The 21,964-nt window shown below is 47.4% G+C and overlaps 8 protein-coding genes across 8 annotated transcripts; 5 read left to right on the top strand and 3 right to left on the bottom strand.

Moving 5' to 3' along the window:
* Nucleotides 1–2,007: 2,007 nt before the first annotated feature.
* On the top strand, nucleotides 2,008–3,450 carry FMAN_10894 (uncharacterized protein; the record flags this gene model as incomplete). The annotated part of the gene is made up of 3 exons (XM_041823590.1): nucleotides 2,008–2,316; nucleotides 2,378–2,599; nucleotides 2,656–3,450. 3 exons carry the CDS (start codon nucleotides 2,008–2,010, stop codon nucleotides 3,448–3,450), a joined length of 1,326 nt encoding a protein of 441 aa, XP_041689155.1.
* A 736-nt stretch (nucleotides 3,451–4,186) lies between these two features.
* Nucleotides 4,187–6,537, top strand: FMAN_10893 (uncharacterized protein; the record flags this gene model as incomplete). Its single annotated transcript, XM_041823591.1, has 4 exons — nucleotides 4,187–4,239; nucleotides 4,304–5,026; nucleotides 5,084–5,634; nucleotides 5,711–6,537. The coding sequence occupies 4 exons, from the start codon at nucleotides 4,187–4,189 to the stop codon at nucleotides 6,535–6,537; spliced, it is 2,154 nt and encodes a 717-aa protein (XP_041689156.1).
* A 152-nt stretch (nucleotides 6,538–6,689) lies between these two features.
* On the bottom strand, nucleotides 6,690–8,439 carry FMAN_10892 (uncharacterized protein; the record flags this gene model as incomplete). Its single annotated transcript, XM_041823592.1, has 2 exons — nucleotides 6,690–7,262; nucleotides 7,333–8,439. The coding sequence occupies 2 exons, from the start codon at nucleotides 8,437–8,439 to the stop codon at nucleotides 6,690–6,692; spliced, it is 1,680 nt and encodes a 559-aa protein (XP_041689157.1).
* Nucleotides 8,440–9,219: 780 nt separating this feature from the next.
* Nucleotides 9,220–10,177, bottom strand: FMAN_10891 (uncharacterized protein; the record flags this gene model as incomplete). Its single annotated transcript, XM_041823593.1, has 2 exons — nucleotides 9,220–9,828; nucleotides 9,893–10,177. The coding sequence occupies 2 exons, from the start codon at nucleotides 10,175–10,177 to the stop codon at nucleotides 9,220–9,222; spliced, it is 894 nt and encodes a 297-aa protein (XP_041689158.1).
* Nucleotides 10,178–10,996: 819 nt separating this feature from the next.
* Nucleotides 10,997–12,864, top strand: FMAN_10890 (putative sugar transporter; the record flags this gene model as incomplete). Its single annotated transcript, XM_041823594.1, has 6 exons — nucleotides 10,997–11,092; nucleotides 11,146–11,401; nucleotides 11,465–11,662; nucleotides 11,719–12,005; nucleotides 12,077–12,483; nucleotides 12,534–12,864. The coding sequence occupies 6 exons, from the start codon at nucleotides 10,997–10,999 to the stop codon at nucleotides 12,862–12,864; spliced, it is 1,575 nt and encodes a 524-aa protein (XP_041689159.1).
* Nucleotides 12,865–13,631: 767 nt separating this feature from the next.
* FMAN_10889 (uncharacterized protein) lies at nucleotides 13,632–15,203 on the top strand (the record flags this gene model as incomplete). Its single annotated transcript, XM_041823595.1, has 2 exons — nucleotides 13,632–14,172; nucleotides 14,242–15,203. The coding sequence occupies 2 exons, from the start codon at nucleotides 13,632–13,634 to the stop codon at nucleotides 15,201–15,203; spliced, it is 1,503 nt and encodes a 500-aa protein (XP_041689160.1).
* An 876-nt stretch (nucleotides 15,204–16,079) lies between these two features.
* FMAN_10888 (putative uracil permease) lies at nucleotides 16,080–18,342 on the top strand (the record flags this gene model as incomplete). Its single annotated transcript, XM_041823596.1, has 10 exons — nucleotides 16,080–16,344; nucleotides 16,409–16,521; nucleotides 16,578–16,678; nucleotides 16,737–16,914; nucleotides 16,966–17,128; nucleotides 17,184–17,303; nucleotides 17,357–17,649; nucleotides 17,743–17,834; nucleotides 17,894–18,100; nucleotides 18,156–18,342. 10 exons carry the CDS (start codon nucleotides 16,080–16,082, stop codon nucleotides 18,340–18,342), a joined length of 1,719 nt encoding a protein of 572 aa, XP_041689161.1.
* A 392-nt stretch (nucleotides 18,343–18,734) lies between these two features.
* On the bottom strand, nucleotides 18,735–21,812 carry FMAN_10887 (uncharacterized protein; the record flags this gene model as incomplete). The annotated part of the gene is made up of 3 exons (XM_041823597.1): nucleotides 18,735–19,478; nucleotides 19,536–19,727; nucleotides 19,779–21,812. The coding sequence occupies 3 exons, from the start codon at nucleotides 21,810–21,812 to the stop codon at nucleotides 18,735–18,737; spliced, it is 2,970 nt and encodes a 989-aa protein (XP_041689162.1).
* Nucleotides 21,813–21,964: the final 152 nt, after the last annotated feature.

Consider the following 21,964-nt stretch of genomic DNA (forward strand, 5'->3'; position numbering starts at 1 on the left):
TGATGGAATATGGGATAGAAAATAAAATAGAAGGCGCGAATCAAGATTAAAATGGATTTGGTACTTGCTAGTTATTTAATTACGTCTTGCACTATGCTTCTCTCTACTTTTTATTTGCTTGTCCACTAATGTTGATTTTTGGCAGATTTTAATTGTTATTTTCTGGTCGGCGCTCGAATTTGACAAAGACATTCACCATCCCGCCAACCCTGTCCCTATTTGCACAACTGATGCCTGAAGGAGATTTGAATTGGAGGTGTATTGTATCTGCACAAGTGGCACTAAGAATGCCTTTTGAGAAGCGCCCCATGTCGATGATTCGCGGCCCTGGGTACGATTTGATCATAAACAGATGCAGCAACGTCTTCGGAATAGAATATCAGTTATTGTATATGTGCCATGTATTGCTACTGATTGATGTTTAATGGACCATTTAGTGAAACCCAAACGAGTTGCTCCTCATCCTGGTGCTCAACATCGATCTGCGTAAGTGTCGCATTTCTACCACATCCTTGGAGTGTCAAACGAGTATCGGTTTGGCTATGGTCATGCCAACAATTCCCGTTCGTGGAGTGTCGGGCATGGTGGTGGGGGAACCATGAAGGAAGCTGATGGCAAAGCCCATACCAGTCACTGCGCGGTACCAGGTTCAAGACTTGCGGCTCTGGATCAAGGTAAGATGTGCATTATCTAAGAGATAGAAGAGATGATAAATGAAAGTGGGCATGCTGGTAAATCAGAATTTATGTTTGTAGATTAATACATAAATAACTCTACAGTAAGGGCTATGCAATATATAGAGGACATCTAGCAGCTAATAAATAATTTATATTTAAAGATTCCTTTATTACTCTCTTAGCCTCTTTCTCTTTAATTGTATAAGATTTAAAAATAGAACTACTTAAATAAAGTGTAATATTTCTATTAGTTTATTATATTATTTATAATAATAAGTATTATACTATAAAGAAAAACGTTGTAGTATTTGTGCTGATATAAAGATATATTAACGACTTCCCCCAATGGGCCAACTGGCCAGAGCTCCCTGAGTGGCAGGKCTTTTAATGCCATACAGCTCGTCGTTGGACGATGAGGCTTCTGTGACTAAGAGCTGAGCACCTGTCCCATATTGTAAGCACTAGGGCAGCCACAGTTGCCTCGCATGACTAGAGAGACAAAGCTGAGAGACATGCTGATCCCATTTAGAATAGGTGGCATGGCCATTTCCAATACTTTCAAGGGATGAAAATTCCTGCTCAGGTGTGGGGTAACAACCCTCCCAATCTGGCAGAAAACCCCTGGGCAATTTCTTACCGTATTACTAAGAGTGAGACAAAGAGGTCTAATCATAAGAGTAGAGTAAGCTAAAGCTGGTCCCTTACAGGAGAACTATTGCGCTAATTGATGCAGGTTATAATAGTATATGACCTTACTCTATGAATGCAAAGGCTAAGCGAACCGTTGTAACGGTTTTGGTTACATTGTGTTACGCTCTCCCTTTAAAGGTAGATCAATTGCCCCTATTTATGCAGGGCGGTGGCGTGTCAACCACTTAATGTTTATCTCGCGTTATAAGGTTCTACTTTTTGTCTTACCTTGACTTTTTACACACAGTTTTGGATATGTTTTACACGGATATCTTCTTGTCTAATCTTGCTTGGTAGCACATTGTACCTGAACTCAGCCAGTCACTATCAGTTGACATCTCGGAAAAAGACTAAGTAGGATAATATCAATCGGCCCGGTTTATGCAGATGCGGTTTAGAAGCATTCATGCAACTAGCTACTGGCCCAATTTCTTTTGGGTTGGCAAGATCTACTTTTTAAGGACCACCTGGGCAAATTGTCTCAATGGCCAACGTGAATTAATCTCCTACATCTATTTCTGGCCCCCCCATCCCAAGATTCTTGTCTTTGGGGTTATAAATGAGCCAAAACTACAATGAGTCACACTCATCTGACCTCGTTGTCTCCAAAATCATTTTTCCTTCAACTTACATAAGCAATATGATCAACGACTATGAACAGCGGGTCGAGGACATCGCATCGCGATTGCCAACACTGCAAGCAAAGTTCGAAGACCTTCGGTCAGCCTCGGTACAAAACCAGATCGACCTCCGGTCGGATCTTGCTTCCAAGGTTTCTTCCGCCGTGGATACACTGACGAAACTGGCCCAGCTTATATGTGGCCAGCCCGACCGATTCAGCCCTCATCCAGAGATAAACATCACTATTAAAGAGCTTAACTCATCCTGGAAAGAAACCAACAAAGCAGCAAAGAATCTTCTTGACAATATTAACAACAATTACATCAATGTATGTTTAACATTCTTCCAGTAATTACTTATGAACGACGAGCCAACTTTATGGTATCTAGATTGCCGATTTTAATAATGTCAGCTTGGGCCGCTGGTACAATCAAGCAGTTAATCTACAGGCAGCGCTACGGGCGACCCAGAAGTCTACAAAAAAAGACTATAGGATTGAGAAGTCTATACAATTGTCTTTGTTTCAGGCCCGCCGAGATGCAGAAAGCCACGTCCATAGCTTGCAGCAGACGCTGGATGAAGCACAGAGCGAATACGACGGCCTCGACCAGGTATGCAGAACGTATACTGCTACAGATCCATCAACACTAACATCGTTCCAAACAAGCTTGCGCTGAATCCTACGATGAGAAGGATGACTTTACAACGCTTCGAGCACGCCATGGCGATTTGCACGTTTGACTTATCAGACGCAAAAAATGCCGTTCAAACGGCTATTGAGCAAGGAAACGCTACAGAACAGCGACTACGCGAGCAAGAGTCCACGGTGCGAGAAATAAATGATCTTGTAACCATGCAAGCCGATCTCGTATCTCAAGGCTCATCGCTACTTACCAACTGTAGTGACCTGATGGGAAGTGTAGAGCATGCCGAAGATGAGATTTCCTGCATTAAAATTCATCACTTCCGCGCTTGGCAGCTTATAAACAGGTTATCCGACCGTTCCGAGTCTGCCGAGTTCGCTCTCTCCAAAGCAGCGTGTGCCAGCTGTATACTGATGGTCATCGATACGATCCTTGACGACCATACTCTCACGGCCCGTTTGACAGAAATGGTTCAACACTTGGCAAATTATGATGATAGCGAGGGATTTATTCGAGGGATCATTACTGGTGATTATCCCAATGGTTTGCTTGCCGGAGTGCAAAGGGAATTAGAGCTGATTCAAGATCGCTGTTTGGTGTCAAATACTGTCAGCCCCACCTGTGAGAGACAAGACACGAAGTCGCCGGCTTTTGTGCCTTTGAAACTTTTTCCTACTATATTACCATCTCCCACTCGACCAATGCTTGCTGATGCTAGTATAGATCTGTTGGAGAAAGACAAAAATAGGTCATTTAACGTTAGGCGCTTTTCAGCTTCATCTATAAAAAGAATTATAATTAGGCCTAGTTTTAAATAGTAACTTCTTATCTTTTTTACTTAAATTATATAAATTATATAGTGGTATCCTGGCTTTTAATATATAATCAATTTATTTTAATTTGAACATTACCTTTATTTTTACATTATATTATTATTTATTTATTTTTATTTTACTCATACTTCTTCAAGATAAATAAGGCAGAATAATGGCCCTTTAGTGAATAATTAGAATTATCAGTATGACTAGGAGAATATCATCGTTTGGGCTGAGCAAGGCGAGCCTCGGATTAACGCTATCTCATGTCATGGAGACTACAACTGTCGCGAAGTCATGAATGGTCCTATCGAATACCCTGTACAGAACTGGGATTGACTGCCCGCAGACACGCCCGCGCACCCAAAGGTGGTTTTCAATAAGGATGGTCAGCTTGTCATTTCGGGGGAGCTTATTTCGCGATAGGTAAGATAATAAAAATAACGATAATTTACGGTCTGCGTCATTTCAACTGATCGGTAAGGCAATCAGCAGCTGAATTATTAGTGACATAAATAGATCCAACCTTGCGGTATTTTCCGCCACTAATTGCGACGACTAAATTAATGATAGCCGCTAAATGTACATAGCGTGCCTTGTTGGGATGATTGGGCACATGATAAGCAGCTTTCCCCGCGTTTCAGGACATGGACTGCATTCCACCCACAATTCCGGGGAATTGCCTGTTTTTTTTTTACTTTGTCCAAGCTTCCCCTCAACCCCTTTGCTCTGAGCGGCTATGGACAAGACTCAGAGACGCCGAGTCCAGGGGAAAAGATCACGCACTGGATGGTATGAGGCTTCTCCTGGTAAATATTAAATTGCTCGCTTGCTTATACCTTTTATCACCTTCTAGTCTACCGTGCCGCATCCAAAAGATCAAATGCGACGAAACTCAACCCTGCTGTCAACAGTGTTATAAACGTAACCGTGTATGCAACATCTCAAGCGCTCGGTTCCGCGTCTATAATCGCGGCTCTGATCCACAGCCTGCCACGGCTCAGAGACCGTCACAGTCATCGGAACCTGACCCTATTGATAACAGTTGCCGCAATGCGGACGAAGACGCCCTTGACAGATCTTGGCATTTATTTGTTGGCGTTGATAGCACGTCTCCAGATCTAGACGTGGCCGCCGAAACGCCCAATGTCCCCAGCCCAATCTCAAACGCTGTCTATGACTCGAGTCGCATCCTGGTACGACTGGCGAGCTTACCGACGGTCCATCCTAGTGAAGCTCAACCTCACTTGGCGATTGGAGCCACCCCGCCAGGTGCCTCAGGCACAGTGAGCTCACCTCCATCAAACAGCATTGCAGCGCAGTCAGAAGTGCCTCGACGGGACTCAAACATCCCCGAACCATTTGATTTGATTGTCTCGCCCTCTTCGTTTGGAACAGATGAGAGTTTGCCGCATTTGCCCGCAATGGTCGCGGCACACGCTCTGACACCATCTCACGACTATACGAATGCAAGGGGCAGGGTCTCGACAAATTTGATAGACCAGAAATCAGAAATAATAGAAACAGACCCTGAGCTGTCCTTTTTCTTGCGGCAATTCGCCGATACAATGGGAAACTGGTAAGCAGCACCAAGCCCCTTAACCGTCGCCTTGCATACTAAAAATCGCCTTTATAGGATGGATTTGTTCGATATGGATCGGCATTACCATAGAGTCATACCAATGCTCGCATGGAGTAGCCCGCTGCTTCTCTATTCTGCCTGTGCCGTGGCAGCCAAGCAGCTTACTTTAGTTGAACCATCTCCACAAGAGCTACGGTCCTATATGGAGTTCTGGCAGACCACCTCTCACAAGGACTTTGGATGGTATAGCACCAAGTACTACGATCGTGCTATCTCGTTACTTTTGAGGTATGTTTCCGATCTCAGTTCAGGAGACTCTGGGCGGGAAACAGTAGAGCAACAAAGTGAGCGTGATCACAATTCGAAGCCATGTAGAAATGAGATCATCATAGCGGCCACCATCTTATCAGTTTACGAGTTTCTCACCGCTAGTGACCAGACGTGGTCTGAACACCTTGATGGTATCCGATCCTTTATTCGTCTATCGGACGAATTAGGCTTCAACTTCCAGCCCACGTCGGCAAGCCTGATTCTCGATCCTCTGCTACCAAGTCTACTACGAGCTGCCTGTTGGAACTTTGCAAGGCAAGACTTTCTTGCAGCTTGTGAGACATCCCCTTCCTTATTCAAACATTTCTCAACGTCATTGCTTTCCAACGAAGGCATAGCTAACGTGGTTAGTGATCAATGGTCACAAGACTAGGCTCGACACTGAAAATCCAGTTATCTGGCGACGAATGGGTCTAAACGTCTCTGCAGATGGGAAACCAATGGCCCACGTGCACTCCGATTCCCCAGAAGATCCCTATTCACAGGCTTTACGACCTGACATAATATCTAATACGCTCGTATGGCTTCTCTCAAAACTAGCCAACTACGTTGCACTTGTAAACGATCCAAGGCAGCAAGCAAACTCGGCGAGAGGTCTAGAGACTACGTGGCTGTCGCTGAATCAAGACTTTGAAACATGGCACCAGGGACTGCCCTCTAGCTTTCGACCGTCATACCGAGTGCGATACACGCCGCGTCACAGTGCCAAAGGGTGTCGGACATGTAGGCATCAGCCTGAATCGTTGATTTGTCACGAGACTTGGTATAGTAATAGTATGTGTGCCTCTAGCATACAGTCCTACCACATGAGTCAGATACTCCTCTTGATTCACAAGCCCGAAGGGCTAGCAGCAGCTCATGTTTCGCGACCGTCTGCCTCGGAAGGCCCTTTCGATGCCTTAACGAGGTTTAACCAGATGAAACGGGTGCTGCAATATCATGCTGCAGAAATTTGTGCTATAGCATTGTCCAGACTGGAAGCAGCCGCGAAAATCCATATGCTGCAGCCTGTTTACCTTGCAGGTCGTTGTCTACACACTAAAGCTGATCGTGCTATTGTTCTCAGGCTACTTGAATCTATTGAGATCGAGTTGGGATGGAGCTCACGATACCGAGTGGATGATTTACTCAGAGAGTGGGGCATGGATCGCGAAGAGATTATGGATTGCTGTCATTGATCTTCTTATGGCTTGGATACTGATAGCGAGATTTGAAGATGCATACTCTCATCTTTTACATAATTCTGTTGATACCATAACAAAAGAGCCCAATGTCGTTTGGGTTAGGGTGATTTTTATCTAGATACCCTGGTATGCTAACTCTTCCTCCACTATCTACTGGCAAAGGATAACACAAGCTTGTCATTCAACAACCGCGATACAGACGATACCGTACTTTTATCCATAACGAATGAAAGACCAGCGAGAGCCGGTAGCAATACCCAAAGGGGAGATATTTGGCCACCGCTCTTAAGGTCAGAAACAAACCGAAAGTCTCCCCAGCGAATGAAGATACTTCTCAACCAAAAGTGCCACTGCCATTCAGGATAGATCAATAGGTTCTTACCCGTCTTGGGCTCGACATACCAGTTACTGCATCCCGACGACCAAACCAAGCTCTTACATTTGGACTGGATCCATGAGTTCTCTTCATTTTCGGCCTGCTGTTTGACTTGGACAGCCTCTGCTGTTCGCGAGGGCCAAAGAGATATTTTCGGCGGGTGCAGTGAGCGTAAAATGGGATCGATGACGCGGAGGGCGAAGTTTATCTGGCACTCAGTCGACCATGTAACTGACAGATGACCGGTGAGTGTGTTGGGGCCCATCATGATGAACATATTTGGGAAGCCGGCAATGCAAGTCCCGTAATAGGCTAGGGGGAGTCCGTCGTTATGCTTGTTCCACTATTCAAATCATTGTGTCAGTCACTTGATGTATATAAGATCAAGATTAATGTGAATAATGAGTGCCTACATGATCTTCAACGCTCTCCCCTTCAAGACCGATAATCTCCATCGGCGCGAGCAGTTTTGTCGTCTCAAACCCAGTAGCCAGCACAATGGCGTCAGCTGGGAGTTCCTTGCCCGAACGGAGAAAGACGCTTCGCCGGCCAACCCGCTCAACAGGATCATCTGAGATAAGATGGAGGTTAGGCCTGTGCAGCGCCTCTAGGTATCCTGTGTCAAACACGCGACGCTTGCAACCAACTTCGAACTTGGGCACCAACGCGTTGACATATTCAGCTGGTGCATTCTCTCTAATGTACTTTCTAGATGCCTCGCTTAACTTCTGACGCGCGTTCTTGCCCGTTGCTGTATTGAACATGAGCCACTCAGCCTCGAGTTCGGCGTAGATGACGGCACGGAGTAACATCATGGCACCAGGGACCCAGCGCATCACGAAGCGGAACAGGGCCGAATACTCTGGATTGGGACGCTCGAGTAACCAGTGCGGTTGGCGCGCAAACTGGGTGACGCTCTTTGCAGTCTGTGCAATAACGGGCACGAATTGCGTGGCGCTGCAGCCGTTCCCTAGCACCACGACATTCTTGTTGGCGTGGTCGAAGCTGTGGTCCCAAGTTGCAGAGTGGAAGATGTTGCCCTCGAAGGTCTCGTGGCCTGGGACCTCGCACTTTTTGGGGATGCTGAGGGCACCAACAGCTGTAATGAGGATGTTGGCTCGTCTCTGAATGACTTTGTTGGTGCGGTGGTTGAGGATATCGACGAGCCAGGTGCTAGAATCGGACTGCCACTCGGCTTTGATGACGCTGCGCTGGAGACTTATGTGGGAGTCGATATCTTGCTGGCGAGATACGTCTTTGAAGTAGGCAAGAATCTCAGGCTGCATGGTGAATTTGCGCGTCCAATGCGGGTTCAGTCCGAATGAATACGAGTAGAAGTGGGAAGGAACATCAACTCCGCAACCAGGATATGTGTTAACGGCCCAGGTTCCTCCCACTTCGGTGCCTTTCTCATAAATCTCGAAAGTGGCATGTCTGTACTTTTTCTGCAATTGGATGGCGAATCCAATGCCTGACATGCCAGCGCCAATAATGAGTACGTCGGTATCAGCGGCAGTCATTGTCATGACAGCAGAGCGCGACGGCGAACATAAACGATGAGATACTCCCCAAGAAAACAAAGTCTTGCAGGCAAGAAAATAAGAATGTCCAGTTTTTTTCCCCTTGTGTCGGAACTCAATATTATCTGGCGTTGAGATTAATGGCACTATAGAAAGGGCGAGGATAATAAAGTCTTCATGAGCGCTGTATAAGGTCTTGACTTGATGGATCCTACATTCCTCACTGGAGGCACGCCAGTATTACCCTTTTCGGATGGCTAGTGAGTTTAGCCAAGGTTTAGGACACTGCCGCCAAGTCCAATCATGCATGATATGATACACCTGCCGATCTAACGCCTAAACTTCCAAATCGGGAGATTTTATCCTCAGCTCGATATCATGTTTCTGAGCATCCCTTCCTCAGGCTACATTGATCGGCTCCGCAATCTACGTCTGGTCACATGCATGTTATTATCTGGGAGCTAGGAGCAGAGCTACTTTTGCTCGAGACACCGGGCACCAGTCGGGAAGGTTCCTTTCTGCTCCTCTTTGAAACTAGCTTAGTGCTTCTTAATTCCTCTGGCCATCTCGGTAATGGTGTAAACCAAGGTCTGAGTGAAGTTTAACAGGCACAGAAGCTGGAAGCGGAATATGAGACGTTCTATCCTTGGCAGAGAAAAGGAATGGCACCTGATTATTGACTTTTCTTATAACAAGTTCTTAATAATGCAAAAAGGAGACTAGTACCAAGTTATTCCAAACTATCTTGAACTATACCGTCAAAGAAATTCATAACCCATCTCAGCCATGCTTCTTCTGTGAAAGAATCTCCCAAACCTCGTCGATGCCCTTACCCAAGCCGCTAACGGTATGTCCCGAGCCAGACGGCCCAGAATCATTGAGAACATGAACCTCTCTTGTTTGACCTTTTCCGACTTCCAAAACCGTTCCTCCAACATATTCTTCCTTCTCAACGAGACTGAGCATTGCCAGCGCAACATCCTCAGGCTCTACCCACTCGTCTTTTGCGCCATCAATCCACGCAAGCTTCTCTGGATGCTCTGTCCACAGGGGAGTTTTAATGACCCCTGGTGCAACTGCTGTCACACGGATACTAGCCAAGTCGGTACTGGCTGGAGGTTTCTCGAGACCCGCGAGTGACCGGACGAAATGAGATATCCCAGCTTTGGCTGCACAGTACATGGGCACCGACAAAACTGGGCCTTGTGCAGCGATAGATGAGATGTGCACTATGGAACCCAGTTTCTTGTTCTTTGTGAAATGTGTAATGGCTTGTTGCGTTGCGTAGATTGGGTGCGTCAAGTTGATGTCAAGGCTTGCGAAGCGACTTGCGCTATGCACATCTTTTGACAACGCCGTGCCAGCTGGGTGCCAGAAATTCGAGAAGGGCTGGAAAATGCCAAGTTTTAGACTCCCAAACAGACGTAGTATCATGGACTTAAGAAATACTTACCGGGTCGTACACTCCAGCACCAGGACATACGATGTCATACCCTCCAAATTCCTTCTTAGCAACCTCGAATGCGTGATCGAGTTGATCCCATTTCGTGACATCAGTCGGCTGGTATAACGCCTGAGAAGGGAAGGCCTTCAGCAACTCGCTCGCCTCAGGCCGTAGAGAAAGGTCGGCCATGACAACATTGCATCCCCTCTCGAGGAGGACTTTTGAGAAGTGATAGCATATTCCCGAGCCTGCTCCCGTCACAACAGCAGTTCTGCCCTTGACCGTAAATGCCATTGCCCTTGTGCTATGTGTGTATTCTTTGCTCAAGGTAAAGGAAACTTGATGAATGGCTGGTGATTGAGTGCCAGCTTGTGTAGATGATGCACGAAGGGGTTCGGGTGTAGGCAAAGAAACTGGATAGACAAAAAATCATTCTTTGATTTTAAGCGACTTGAGGGGGGATGTCTTACGTCCGGTCTATACTCCATACAGAGCGTGTTGTCAACTCATGATATGACTGGGACTCTCAAGTATGCTTCCCCACGATATTGACCCCACGGGGTTCTCACGTGTCATGCATACCTAGATGTTATTAGTTCGAGGACCCGGAGGGACATGATGAAAGGTTGCACCCAGCGCTTAAATTTCCACTTTGGGAATCGGACCAGTGTCTTTGGAACCGAACCCCGCAAAGACCTCAATTCCGCCGCAAATCTTACCCAGACGAGTCTGGTTCCTCTAATGAGCACCAGTCCAGAAGCGGAAAAACAAGAGTGCCGACTCGGCTAGCGTTACCCCGGAATTTAGGTGTCGGCTCCAGATTTCTAGGGGGGGCAGAATGCGGAGAAGTCAAGGTTGCAAACAGGTTCCAATCACCGTGAGATCTTGATTCGCCAATTAAGATGCTGATCATGTATCAAGGCCCGCAGTCCGATTTGCATTAAATGGATCGAAGTGGCTCTTGGCAATCAAGTACAAAAGGCGATCAATAACCCATTTCCACCCTATAGATTATCCTACACATGATCCTGATCTGTAAACCATCGATAAGCATTTGGTAGCAACCTCACCAGTCGACACAGCTCACCAGTCCTTGGTGACTGACATAACATCATGGGCCGAAATTACCTCGGCGGCTCTGGAGAGAGCCTGACTGTTTGGATCAGTCTCGCAGCATCAACCGTGCTAGTATTCTATGGCTACGACCAGGTACGAGAAGCAGACAATCTGTCAGATGAGCTCGCTGACGAGGCCAAACTCAGGGAGTTTTTGGTAACATTCTCGTTTCCAAAGATTTCATCGAGACCGTGGGTCATCCTTCTGTCGAGGCCCAAGGAACCATGACATCTGTATACAACCTCGGCTGTTTTGGTGGTGCACTCTCGACGTTATATACAGGTGATAAGCTTGGGCGGCCCAGGTCACTCATTGTTGGAAGTTTGATCATTGCGCTTGGTGCTATTATACAGGCTACTGTTTTTGGCCCAACGCAGATGTACGTTGGACGCGTTGTGGCAGGTAAGCCCTTGGCTCCTCATATTAGGTCTTTGTCAATCGATGTTACTGATACTCATAACCCAGGTATCGGAACTGGCATTAATACCTCGACTGCTGGTGTATGGCAGTCAGAAACAGCAAAGACCGCCAGCCGTGGCAAGCTGATTATCATCCAGATGGCCAACTGTATCACGGGCTTTTCTATCTCCAATTGGTTGACACTCGGCTTCTCCTTCGTTCCAGGAAGTGCCAGCTGGAGATTCCCTCTCGCATTTCAGATCTGTCAGTTCTGTTTCATATGTCCCGAAATACGAAAGTTTGCTAATTTCCACTCCAAGTCTTCTCTGCCCTCGTCTGTCTTATGTGTCCTTTTCTCCCCGACTCTCCCCGTCTGCTTATGCGCAAGGAGAAACATGAAGAAGCCCTTGAGGTCCTTGCCGCGCTTGAAGGGCACGGCGTAACTGTGGACTCACCGTCAGTACGAACTCAATATGCCATCATCAAAGACATCATGGACAAGGAACGTGGTGATGAATGTACATGGTGGCAGCTGATCACCGGGCGTGGTCCATCAGGTGCAGTGAGGAGAATGATTCTCGGCGCATGGATGCAATGCATGAACCAAGTTAGTTCCTTTTTGCTCATCTGTCTCACTCATAGTTCAATGATAAAGAGATGGCTAACATCAATCACCAGATTTCAGGCATTAACGTAACTAGTTATTACATGACCTATGTATTTATCAACGCCCTCGGCCTCAGCGAATTCATGGCCCGGGTCCTTGCTGCTGCTGGCTCGATCGACTATCTTGTCTTCTCTTTCCTCGCCTGGTTTGTCATTGAGCGTTATGGCAGACGTCGTGTCATGATGGTGTCTGCTGCCGCTTGTGCTGCCTGCTGGACCATCATCTCCATTGCTGCCTCCCAGATCGAACTTGGCAAGGGTAACCGATTTTCATGGGGTTGTGCAGCCATCTTCGGCTTCTTTGCTTTCTTTGCGGCGTTCGGTATGGGTGTCTTGGCAGTGCCGTGGCTTTATCCTACAGAGGTGAACGCTTTGGCTTTTCGGGCCAAGGGTGCTAGCTTAGCCATGGCCTCCAACTGGTAAGTGAATGACGTGATTCCTGCCAATACTTACTAACACCATGGTTTAGGATCATGAACTACATGGTTGCTCAGATTACACCTCCAGGTATTGCCAATCTCGGCTACCGTTTCTGGGTGATCTGGGCTGTCATCTGCGCTGCCTTCGTGCCAATTACCTACCTGTTTTACCCCGAGACTGCAAATCGCTCTTTAGAGGACATTGACCGCTTTTTTGCCGAACATCCGGATATTTTTGTCTTCCGCAACAAGACTGCCACTCAGCTCGCAAGGCCCGAGATTTACTTTGAGGCAGATAAGGCTATCGCCGAACAGCAAAAGATCCGAGGTGAGGTGGATGAGAAGAGCATTACTAGTGTAGTCGAGAAAGAGTTTGCTTAAACGAACAGTAAGCCGGTTGTGGGATGTAATAAATCGATACAGCTAGAATGATAATACTATTAGCTTGAATCTTATATAACCAACTCTGGAGTATCTAAACTACCAGTTAGTTAATACACATAGGTGGATCCTCTCTGTGACCCCATCGTCTTTGAATATACAGTAGATTGAAGTATGGAAGCATTTTTCAATATGCTTATAACTTCCAGAAATATTTTAATTAACTGTTGGCTTTATTTGTGATAAGTCAATGTCTCTGTATTAATATTGGGTGATATCTCCAGACCGGGAAAATGACGCATCTGTTACCCTGTACCTAGGCCGGATTTAATCTCCTATGGGATTTCATATCTACAATACTTACACAACAAATTACTGGTGTAAAAATTGCAACACGCAAGCATTATTAGATTTCCTTTTCTGATCTTGCCCCGGAAGGAGAGTATATCGTGATTGGCGCGGAAAGCATGAGGCGGGACACATGCTGCCAAGAAACCAAAGGCCAACAAAATTCTCACGACAGACTCCGGGGTATTATGCCGGTTAAATGAAACAGACACAACTCATTACCGCACCAGTTTTGTTCGTCCTTATGGGCAGTCCCCTGTACATATAATAACAGGGTAATATTCCTCGTTTCTTCCAGCTCACTCTTTCTAGATTTGTCTCCAATTAGAACTAATCTCTGCCTACCAATGCGATCTTACGTATCTTTATCGATGGTAGTTGGCCTAATGTCAGGTCTCTGTGCCATGACATCGGCTAGAATGCCACTAGACATACGACAAGAAGCAGCGTTCAGCAATCCAGTCCTATTCCAGGATCTTCCAGACATAGATGTTTTCCGCGTTGGCTCTGTCTACTACTACTCGACATCGACCTTCGCCTTTTCTCCTGGGGCACCGGTCTTGAAATCCTACGACTTGGTAAACTGGACACCCATAACGCACAGCGTTCCCGACGTTGCGGATTTTGGAGAGGAATACAGACTCAATGGCGATAATGACCGCGCCTATGTCAAAGGTGTTTGGGCGAGCTCAATGAGGTATCGCGAGTCTAACGACAAGTTCTACTGGATGGGCTGCATCCAGTCCACTGGCAAGACGTTTCTCTACACTGCTCCAGGTAATGGTGCTGCCGACAACGACGGCGAGAATGCCGATTGGGAATGGACTCTTCAAGGCACCATTGACGAGTGCTTCTACGACAATGGAATCTTCTTCGACGATGATGATACCATGTACGTGACATGGGGCAACCGAAAGCTCCGCGTTACTCAACTGTCCGATGATGGCTTGAGCGTTGTGCGTACCGAGACAATTTACGATAGTGGCGATGATTTATATCTTGAAGGGGCCCATCTCTACAAAACCTGAGGCTACTACTGGGTATGTCCTACAAAAGTTGCCAGCGGCCAATACATCCTTCGCTCAACTGAGCCGTTCGGCACATACGAAGTCCGGGAGTTCTGGGATAACCTTTCCGGGCCACTCCCAAATGCCGGATATGCTCACCAGGGCGGTATGGTGGACACTGCTGAGGGCGACTGGCATTACCTCGCCTTCATGGATGCATATCCCGCCGGCCGCATTCCTGTTCTGGCCCCTATCACATGGTCTGAGGATGACTGGCCATCAATTGTACTCGACGCCAATGGCGGATGGGGAGTGACCTACCCAATGCCGGTCAAGACAAACAAGACTGTTCCCAGTGTCGAACGTCTTGATGACTTTTCCGCATCAGCCTTGCATCCAGAGTGGGAGTGGAATCACAGCCCTGATGCGGAATACTTCGAGCTCGGGTCAGACGGCTTGACTCTCAAGACTGCCTCTGTCGTTGGGGATCTGTTTAATGCACGAAACACTCTTACTCATCGCATCACAGGCCCACGTTCTGTAGCGACCTGGCACCTCAATATCAGTGAACTCATGGAAGGTGATCGTGCCGGTGCAGCCATATTCCGCGACGAATCCGCATATATTGGCATGCACAAGGGCGCAAATGGCACCCAAATCGTGTTTGTGAACGATATCATCATGAACCAGCAGTGGCAGACTGTCAGTAGAGGCACTGTCGCAGCATCGGGACCCCTCATAGACGTTCACGAGATCTGGCTTCGTGTCGATGCTGATGTGACCCCAAGTTTCGGACTGTCTCCTGTGAGGGAAGCGCATTTCTACTACAGCCTTGACGGAGAGAATTGGAAGCAGCTCGGCATTTTTGTACTCCACAATAGATGGCAGTGGTTCACGGGCTTCCGGTTTGCCGTGTTCAACTTTGCGACTCTGAAGCTGGGTGGTCAAATCACCATTAAAAGCTTTCAAAATGCATTAAATTAAATCATTCTTAAAATATCTGAGATGCAGGCCCAAACACGCTATATAAGCTTTATCTCATGTCTATCTGCAGAAGAACGTCGAGTGGCCGCCGGCTGAATATTGGCTCGGCCGCCGGGCCACTGTTTCCGTTGACTGAACTAATCAGCAGCTATAATATCGGAGACCCCGCTTTCGCTCTAGACCTCTCTTACCGGAAACACTTCAATCACTAGGCGGTTATCAAGAGATCAACAAGGGAGGCTCTAGGTTTTCTTAGTAGAATTCGACGAATCGATGTTATGCGATGCGCCTTGGTGGCGGAGGCCTTCGAAAGGGAACACAGCGGGCCATTAGATAAGCGACCAATTATATCTTCTTACGGGAGGCTCCATGTCGGGAGATCGGAGGCCACCGTGGGGGCATGGGTTCGAGATCTTGAATAGCGCGTTGCCTGTGGACTATGTAACTATATTAGGTTAGCAGGCACGCGAGATTAATTCACATTGATCTGTGGCAAGTCCGTTTAAGCTGAGCAAGCTGAGGTTGGCTTTTCCGACATGATAAGAACAAATAAGACCCTCGGTTTTAGTCACACTTCAGCGTATCACAGAAGATAAGGTTCATAAATCTCACTGGCCAGGTTGGGACGGACGCCACGAATTAGAGTTGGGTGGCGATAAAGCTAAGCTGGATCCCTTCGGGCTTATCAAAAGGTCTTATGATTTATCGATTGCGGAGATAAGCTTTACAGCGTATTTTTCTGGGATATCAATCCCCAGACTCCCCTCATTCATTTCGCATTAAAACGCTTGGCATTTGTTTCCAACAGCTCGGTCTCTAGTGCACTCCCCTTGATTGACTTGGCGCTGTGCTTCGCTTTCCCTGCCTTACCCCAAGATGCAATCGGACGGCTCGGACACTAAGAATGGCTTCGGGGTCACTTCCGACTCGGAGCCGGGGCATGTCGGCCCGGTGAGGCGACGACGATTCGGATTCAACTTCAGCCTCGAAGTTGACCAGGAACCTAGCTCTTTTGCACCGTCCAAGAACATGTCCAATGCGGATTTCGATCCGATCCCGCCTTCGAAGCGAACCTGGAATTGGGGTGCCTATGTGGCTTATTGGATGGCAGATGCATGGGCTGTGTCGAACTGGGAAGTTGGTAAGCTTGCTACGTTGTGTATAGTCACAGGAAGAGCGCGAATTGTTAATGTTTTGTTGCGTAGCCTCATCTATGATTGCTGTTGGACTTAGTTGGCGAATGGCAATTGGAGCCTGTGTTCTTGGTAACTTGCTCATGGGTCTCGTCATTACAGCCAATGGAAGAATCGGAGCTATTGTAAGTTTCTCACATCGTGACTGTGGCTCCTTATCGACTGACGGACTTGTTCACAGCTGCACACTCCCTTCCCGGTTCTCTCCCGTATGCCCTTTGGCTACTACTTTAGCTACTTTGTTGTGCTGTCCCGCTGTGTCCTTGCCATTGTTTGGCTCGGGTAAGTGCATTTTATTCTGTTGCTGCTGTAAGGGTCGTGACTGAGAGATGTCTTATAGTGTGCAAACCACGACTGGAGGTCAATGTATGACCGTTCTACTGACCGCCATCTGGCCGAGCTTTGCCAACATCCCGAATCACATCCCAGAATCCGAGGGCATCACCACTGCAGGCATGTGTGGATTCGTGCTCTACTTCCTCCTTCAGCTTCCCTTCTTGTGTATCCCATACACCAAGGTACTACTCAATGCCACCTTTGTGAGCTGGACACTCGACTGATAATTGCAGGTTCAATACTTCTTCGCCTTCAAGAGTGTCATCGCTCCGATTGTCTTCCTGGCTGTCTTCGGTGACACATTGCATAAGGCCGGTGGAACAATTAGCCACAGCACTGTGATTTCCAAGGGCACTACCATTCACGGTGCTACTTTGGCATGGGCCTTCTTTAATAGTGAGCGAGGCAGTTCCAGTCTTCTCTTTCACCCACTGATAGCTGAAAACTTTAGATCTCAACGGAGTCTTGGGTAACTACTCCACGCTCGGTCTCAACATCGCCGACTTTTCGAGATATGCCAACAAACCAAGCGCTCAGAACGTGCAAGCTATCGTTATCCCGTTCATCTTCAGTACGACTATCATGTTCATGCACCCTATTCAGATTACTAATCAATGTCTCCAGCCATTGTCGGTCTCCTTGGCATTTTCACCGCAGCTGCTTCCCAATCAGCGTACGGCGAGGTTCTCTGGAACCCCATTGATATCATCAACTTGTGGATGAAATCTGGTTCCTCTGGTGGTCGTGCTGCAGCTGCCTTCGCCGCCATCGGCCTGATTATCGTAACGCTTGGTATCAATATTTCCGCCAACTCAATTAGCGCCGCCAACGATTTGATGGCTTTTGCTCCCCGATATATCAACATCCGACGTGGTCAAATCCTTGCCGCCGTAATTGGTAGCTGGGCATTTGTTCCGGTGAGTAACTGCACTTATTTATGAGTTGCTACAACAACTCATTCTCCAAAATAATGGCTTCGTGTTAACCAAATGACTGACCTTATGCTACAGTGGAAAATCTTGGCATCCGCCCAAAAGTTTATTGCTTTCCTCAACGGTTATACTATCTTCCTTGGTCCTATGACCTCTATCCTCATGACTGAGTACGTTCACCCTGGTCTTTGCCTCTCATAACGGTTCGCTGTCTCTAATCCTTCTTCAGCTACTACATTCTCCGACGAGGCAAAGTCTCAGTGCCGGACATGTACGACTTCCACGGCATCTACCGCTACTCGCAGAAATGGGGAACCAACTGGCGTGCTGTGGTTGCCTTCTTCATTGGCTGCACCCCGCCTCTTCCTGGCTTCATCGATAACATTGTCCAAGCAGGCGGGGGCCATACCGGTGTCTCGCTAGGAGGCCAACACCTGTAAGTCTTAAATTATAGCCTGCTCTAATGAATTCTGACTGAAATATGTGTATAGCTTCTACATCGGCTATGTCTACTCTTTCTTATCTGGTGGCGTCTTCTATTATCTCCTTAACCACTTTTTCCCAGCCCCTGAAAGTATGGTGGAATTTGCTATCACTGGTGAGGACATTATTGCTGCTCAAGACGCCAAGAACTTGGAGATCAAGAAAGCAGGATTTGCAAGCAAGGAGTCTGCTTAGATGAATCAACAGAGTATCGTAGTGAATACGAGCAGGCCGCGAGTCTGAAAATTGAAAGGATAAATCAGGGTTTTTATATTAAGATTAATACCGTCTAAATTAGGCGATATCTTTAGTTTCTCATCGCCTGAACAAGCTTGCAAAGCAAATACAGTTCGTTCCTCACCACATGTCGTCCGCTTTGTTGTGCACTTGTTTATCAACCTCGGGGCATCTAGACTACAGCTGATGCTTATCACGCGCCCCGCGCATGGCTTAATAATGACTTTTGTTTCCATCTCTATACCTATACCAATACAATATTCGAGGGCATAAAACTGGAAAGTTATAAAAAGTTTGCTCGGGTCTTGGTGTAATCTTACTATATGTTATACTCCTCCCATTAAGTCTGGCTAAAGAACGCCCAGCATCTTGAGGAACGCGTTGGCCATAAAGACTCGTGATTGATACAAGAACAGCCCACCTATACGGCCCGGTGGTATCTCGAAGTCGTAGTATTCTTTTACACGGGTCCCTCCTAAGGAATCCAGAAGCTCATTAACGTTCTTCATCCAGGGCTTGTTAATAAGATAGAGATTATCCGAGGCTTCCTCTTCGATGTCTTGGCGGCCTGGATTTCTGTCTGAAGCTTCCACCGTCGTTTTGTTAGCTAATCTGGTATCAACTTCTCCTGCCTGTTGGGCAACATCGCCAGGCCGTTCGGCTTGTAAATTAGATTCAAGTTTTGATGATACCTCTGAGTGTTGCGTTTGAGGTACTTCGACCCGGTGACACGTTCTGGGACGAAAGACATAGTCCCCAACGTTCACCCTCGTCGAGGGGGACATATCGCCCATGCGGCGTTCCATCATAGCCGTGAGATTCTGATATTGCTCGTTCTGTCGATCTTGACTCGACCATAGGTCCTCTCTCCGACTCACAATATTCTTCAGCTCCTGAACCTGCATCTTAGACTCTGGTATCCGGCCAAGATACTTAAGACATTGTACCCTCCTAGTGGTCATCCATTTTCTCTGTTCAAGTACACTTACTTCGTCAATGTTGGTCCCTCTGAACCTGCAAATATCGTTGGAGCACTGGTCAATCTTGTCGAGGACGAAGAGAGCGGTTTCCCAGTCCCCAGCGTTGAAGTACACCTATATTCCGCTTAGCCCTATAGCGAGGAATGATTGCTCTGTTCCAATTTGTTTTACCTCTGCCAATTTATCGTAGATGTCAAGTTGACTCCGAGTGTCATACCGCTGGATTGCATCACGTAAATTCTGATCAAGAGGCGGTAAATCTTGTTCCTGGTTGATGGAGGCACTATTCAGAGCTTCAAACGCGTCAACTAGTGTGTCCAAAGGCTTCAGAGGTGAGAAATCCTCGGATGAGTCGACAGAATACTAAGGGATTTAGTATACGTGCTGCACAAAACTCCAACAGAGGCAACATACCCTCGCACGGTTCTGATGATTCCGCCACGTCTGGGTCAGGTCCAAAACGAAGCCCAGTCTTCTGTAAGCGTGCGTTTTCCCCCAGACATCGGCAAAGGTGCGGAAGTTTGAAGGCAGGTCAAAATCTGATGAGACTTCGTCCCATAGATCCATCGTCTTTGGCATCCGTCCCTCTTCACAAGAGAGCTCACATTCTGTTAGAAACGATATCGATGTCGCCATGCTCAGTAGCTTGCGATACTCTTGGTCATCTAGGCTCGTCGGAAGTGCATCTTGCAGAATCATCAAGGCATCTTGGTAGATACTAGCAGTTCTTGGTGAAATATCGTAATAGTAATGGACGAGGAATTGCACTAATAGTGTGATGCGCAATATCTGGAAATCTGATAGCTTCCTCGCTCTGGCGCAGAGGCCCTGATCAACAATAAATCGCAGGCCTTCATTGCTTGTTGGTACAAACTCGGGGGCCATGGCATTCAGCGCTTTGAGAGTCAGGTCAGCGAACATGTCGACGGCGTGCTTGGGAATGTCTTTATGGAAAACATGAAATGAGCCAACAACCCAAGAGAGGTCGAAGAGTCCCGATGCATCGCTGTCGTTCTCGAGCTCTGGGATCATATGGCTCAGAACGGCTGTCAGATTTTCCCACTCGTCCTTTGGCTTGGACTTTGGTGTAGTCGGGGAGTAGAGGCCTGTTTTGATCCAGTCGATGCTTCGATCGTGGTAGTAGGCTGCTGCTCTGCGCCAACTAGAGGTGACGTCTTCTTTTGGCCAGGGCTGATTCCGCGCGAACTGAGAAAATAGGGGATGAAGCTGGAGAGGACCAGTGGATGCTCTTACTCCTTCCGTACTTGTGCAACCCGCTTGGACCAATGTCTGTCTGGCAGAGAGACCAAGTCGGTAGATTGCAGAGATCTTGGACAGATAGTCTTCTGGCACCGAAGTGGTGAAGGGGATGAAAGCTTTCAGGATGTCAGGGTGATGTTCTACTAGAGGCTTCCACAGCAGGAATAGCTGCTTGACAGGGAAAGCCTCCCAGTCCAGGTCCAAGCTTCCCGTCTTCAGATGCCAGTAAACTTCGCGAGACTCACAGCTTACGGTCACTGGAAGTACAATTTCGATTGCCAGTGGGTTATGCTGGAGGAGCATAAGAATGCTCTGCCGGTACCAGAGTGCTGAGTATGATTCTTCCTTAGGCTGTTTGCCACTGACAAGATTCTCTGCAAGGTTTGAGGCAGAAACCGAGTTCAAGCTTTTTAATTCGTAAGCGAACTGTCTGCCGGGCTTCGTCTTGGATAGCTTGCGACGGAATGAGGATAGAGACGTTAGAGATGAAATAAGAACGAATAAAGGAATGGCGTCCTCGTCTCTCTCAAAGATGGCGAGCTTTGAACAGAGTTCTGCTAACCAGTCTGTGCTGTCCTCCACGTTTTCGACGACGAGTAAAGTAGCTTGTCTGAACATAGTTTGAAGCATGAGATCTTCGACCTCACATGTCTCCATTCGTTTCGTTTCTATTGCAGAGTCGGCTTGGCGGCAGATGGTTGCAAGAACTGATTCTAACGATGAGGTGTCGGAGGAGCAATCCACGTGGAAAACATGGTTAATTAGACGGCTCTCAAGGAGCCATTTGCTCAAGTTGTTTACCAGGCATCGTTTCCCTATTCCATGAGGCCCATAAACGATACAGACACGATTCCTTAATAATGAGTTCTCTACCTGGAGCATATCGAGTTCCCGGCCAAAGAGATTATCGGATGGCGTTGATACGCCTGCTGGTGTCTCAGAGGACGTTTTCAGAAGTCTCACCGAATGCTTGTGCAGTTGACGGTCACTCGCATACAGCACAGGTAAAATATCGTCGTGCAAGGAAATCGGGAGCCCGAAAAGGTCACTGGTCCGCTCCTTGTTCATCCTCAGCTTTGCGCGGGCTTCATAAACTGCAAGGAGAATATTCCGCGTATTCCACAAAAGACAGTCATGCAAGGCTGATGTGAATATCTCTACAGCAGTATGTGTTACCTTAAAAGCCATCCCGAGTACGTACGGCACGCCGTGGGAAGCTAACTGGTGCGCAAAGTTGGCTGTTGACGAGCCTGTTGTGGAAGCACTCTGACACGCATTCATGATAACTAGCTTCACTCTGTTGACAAAGAGAGCTTTTCCGATATCGTTAGCACTGACTT

The sequence above is a fragment of the Fusarium mangiferae genome (assembly GCF_900044065.1).
Source record: "Fusarium mangiferae strain MRC7560 genome assembly, contig: FMAN_scaffold016, whole genome shotgun sequence".
Taxonomy (NCBI): Eukaryota; Fungi; Ascomycota; class Sordariomycetes; order Hypocreales; family Nectriaceae; genus Fusarium; species Fusarium mangiferae.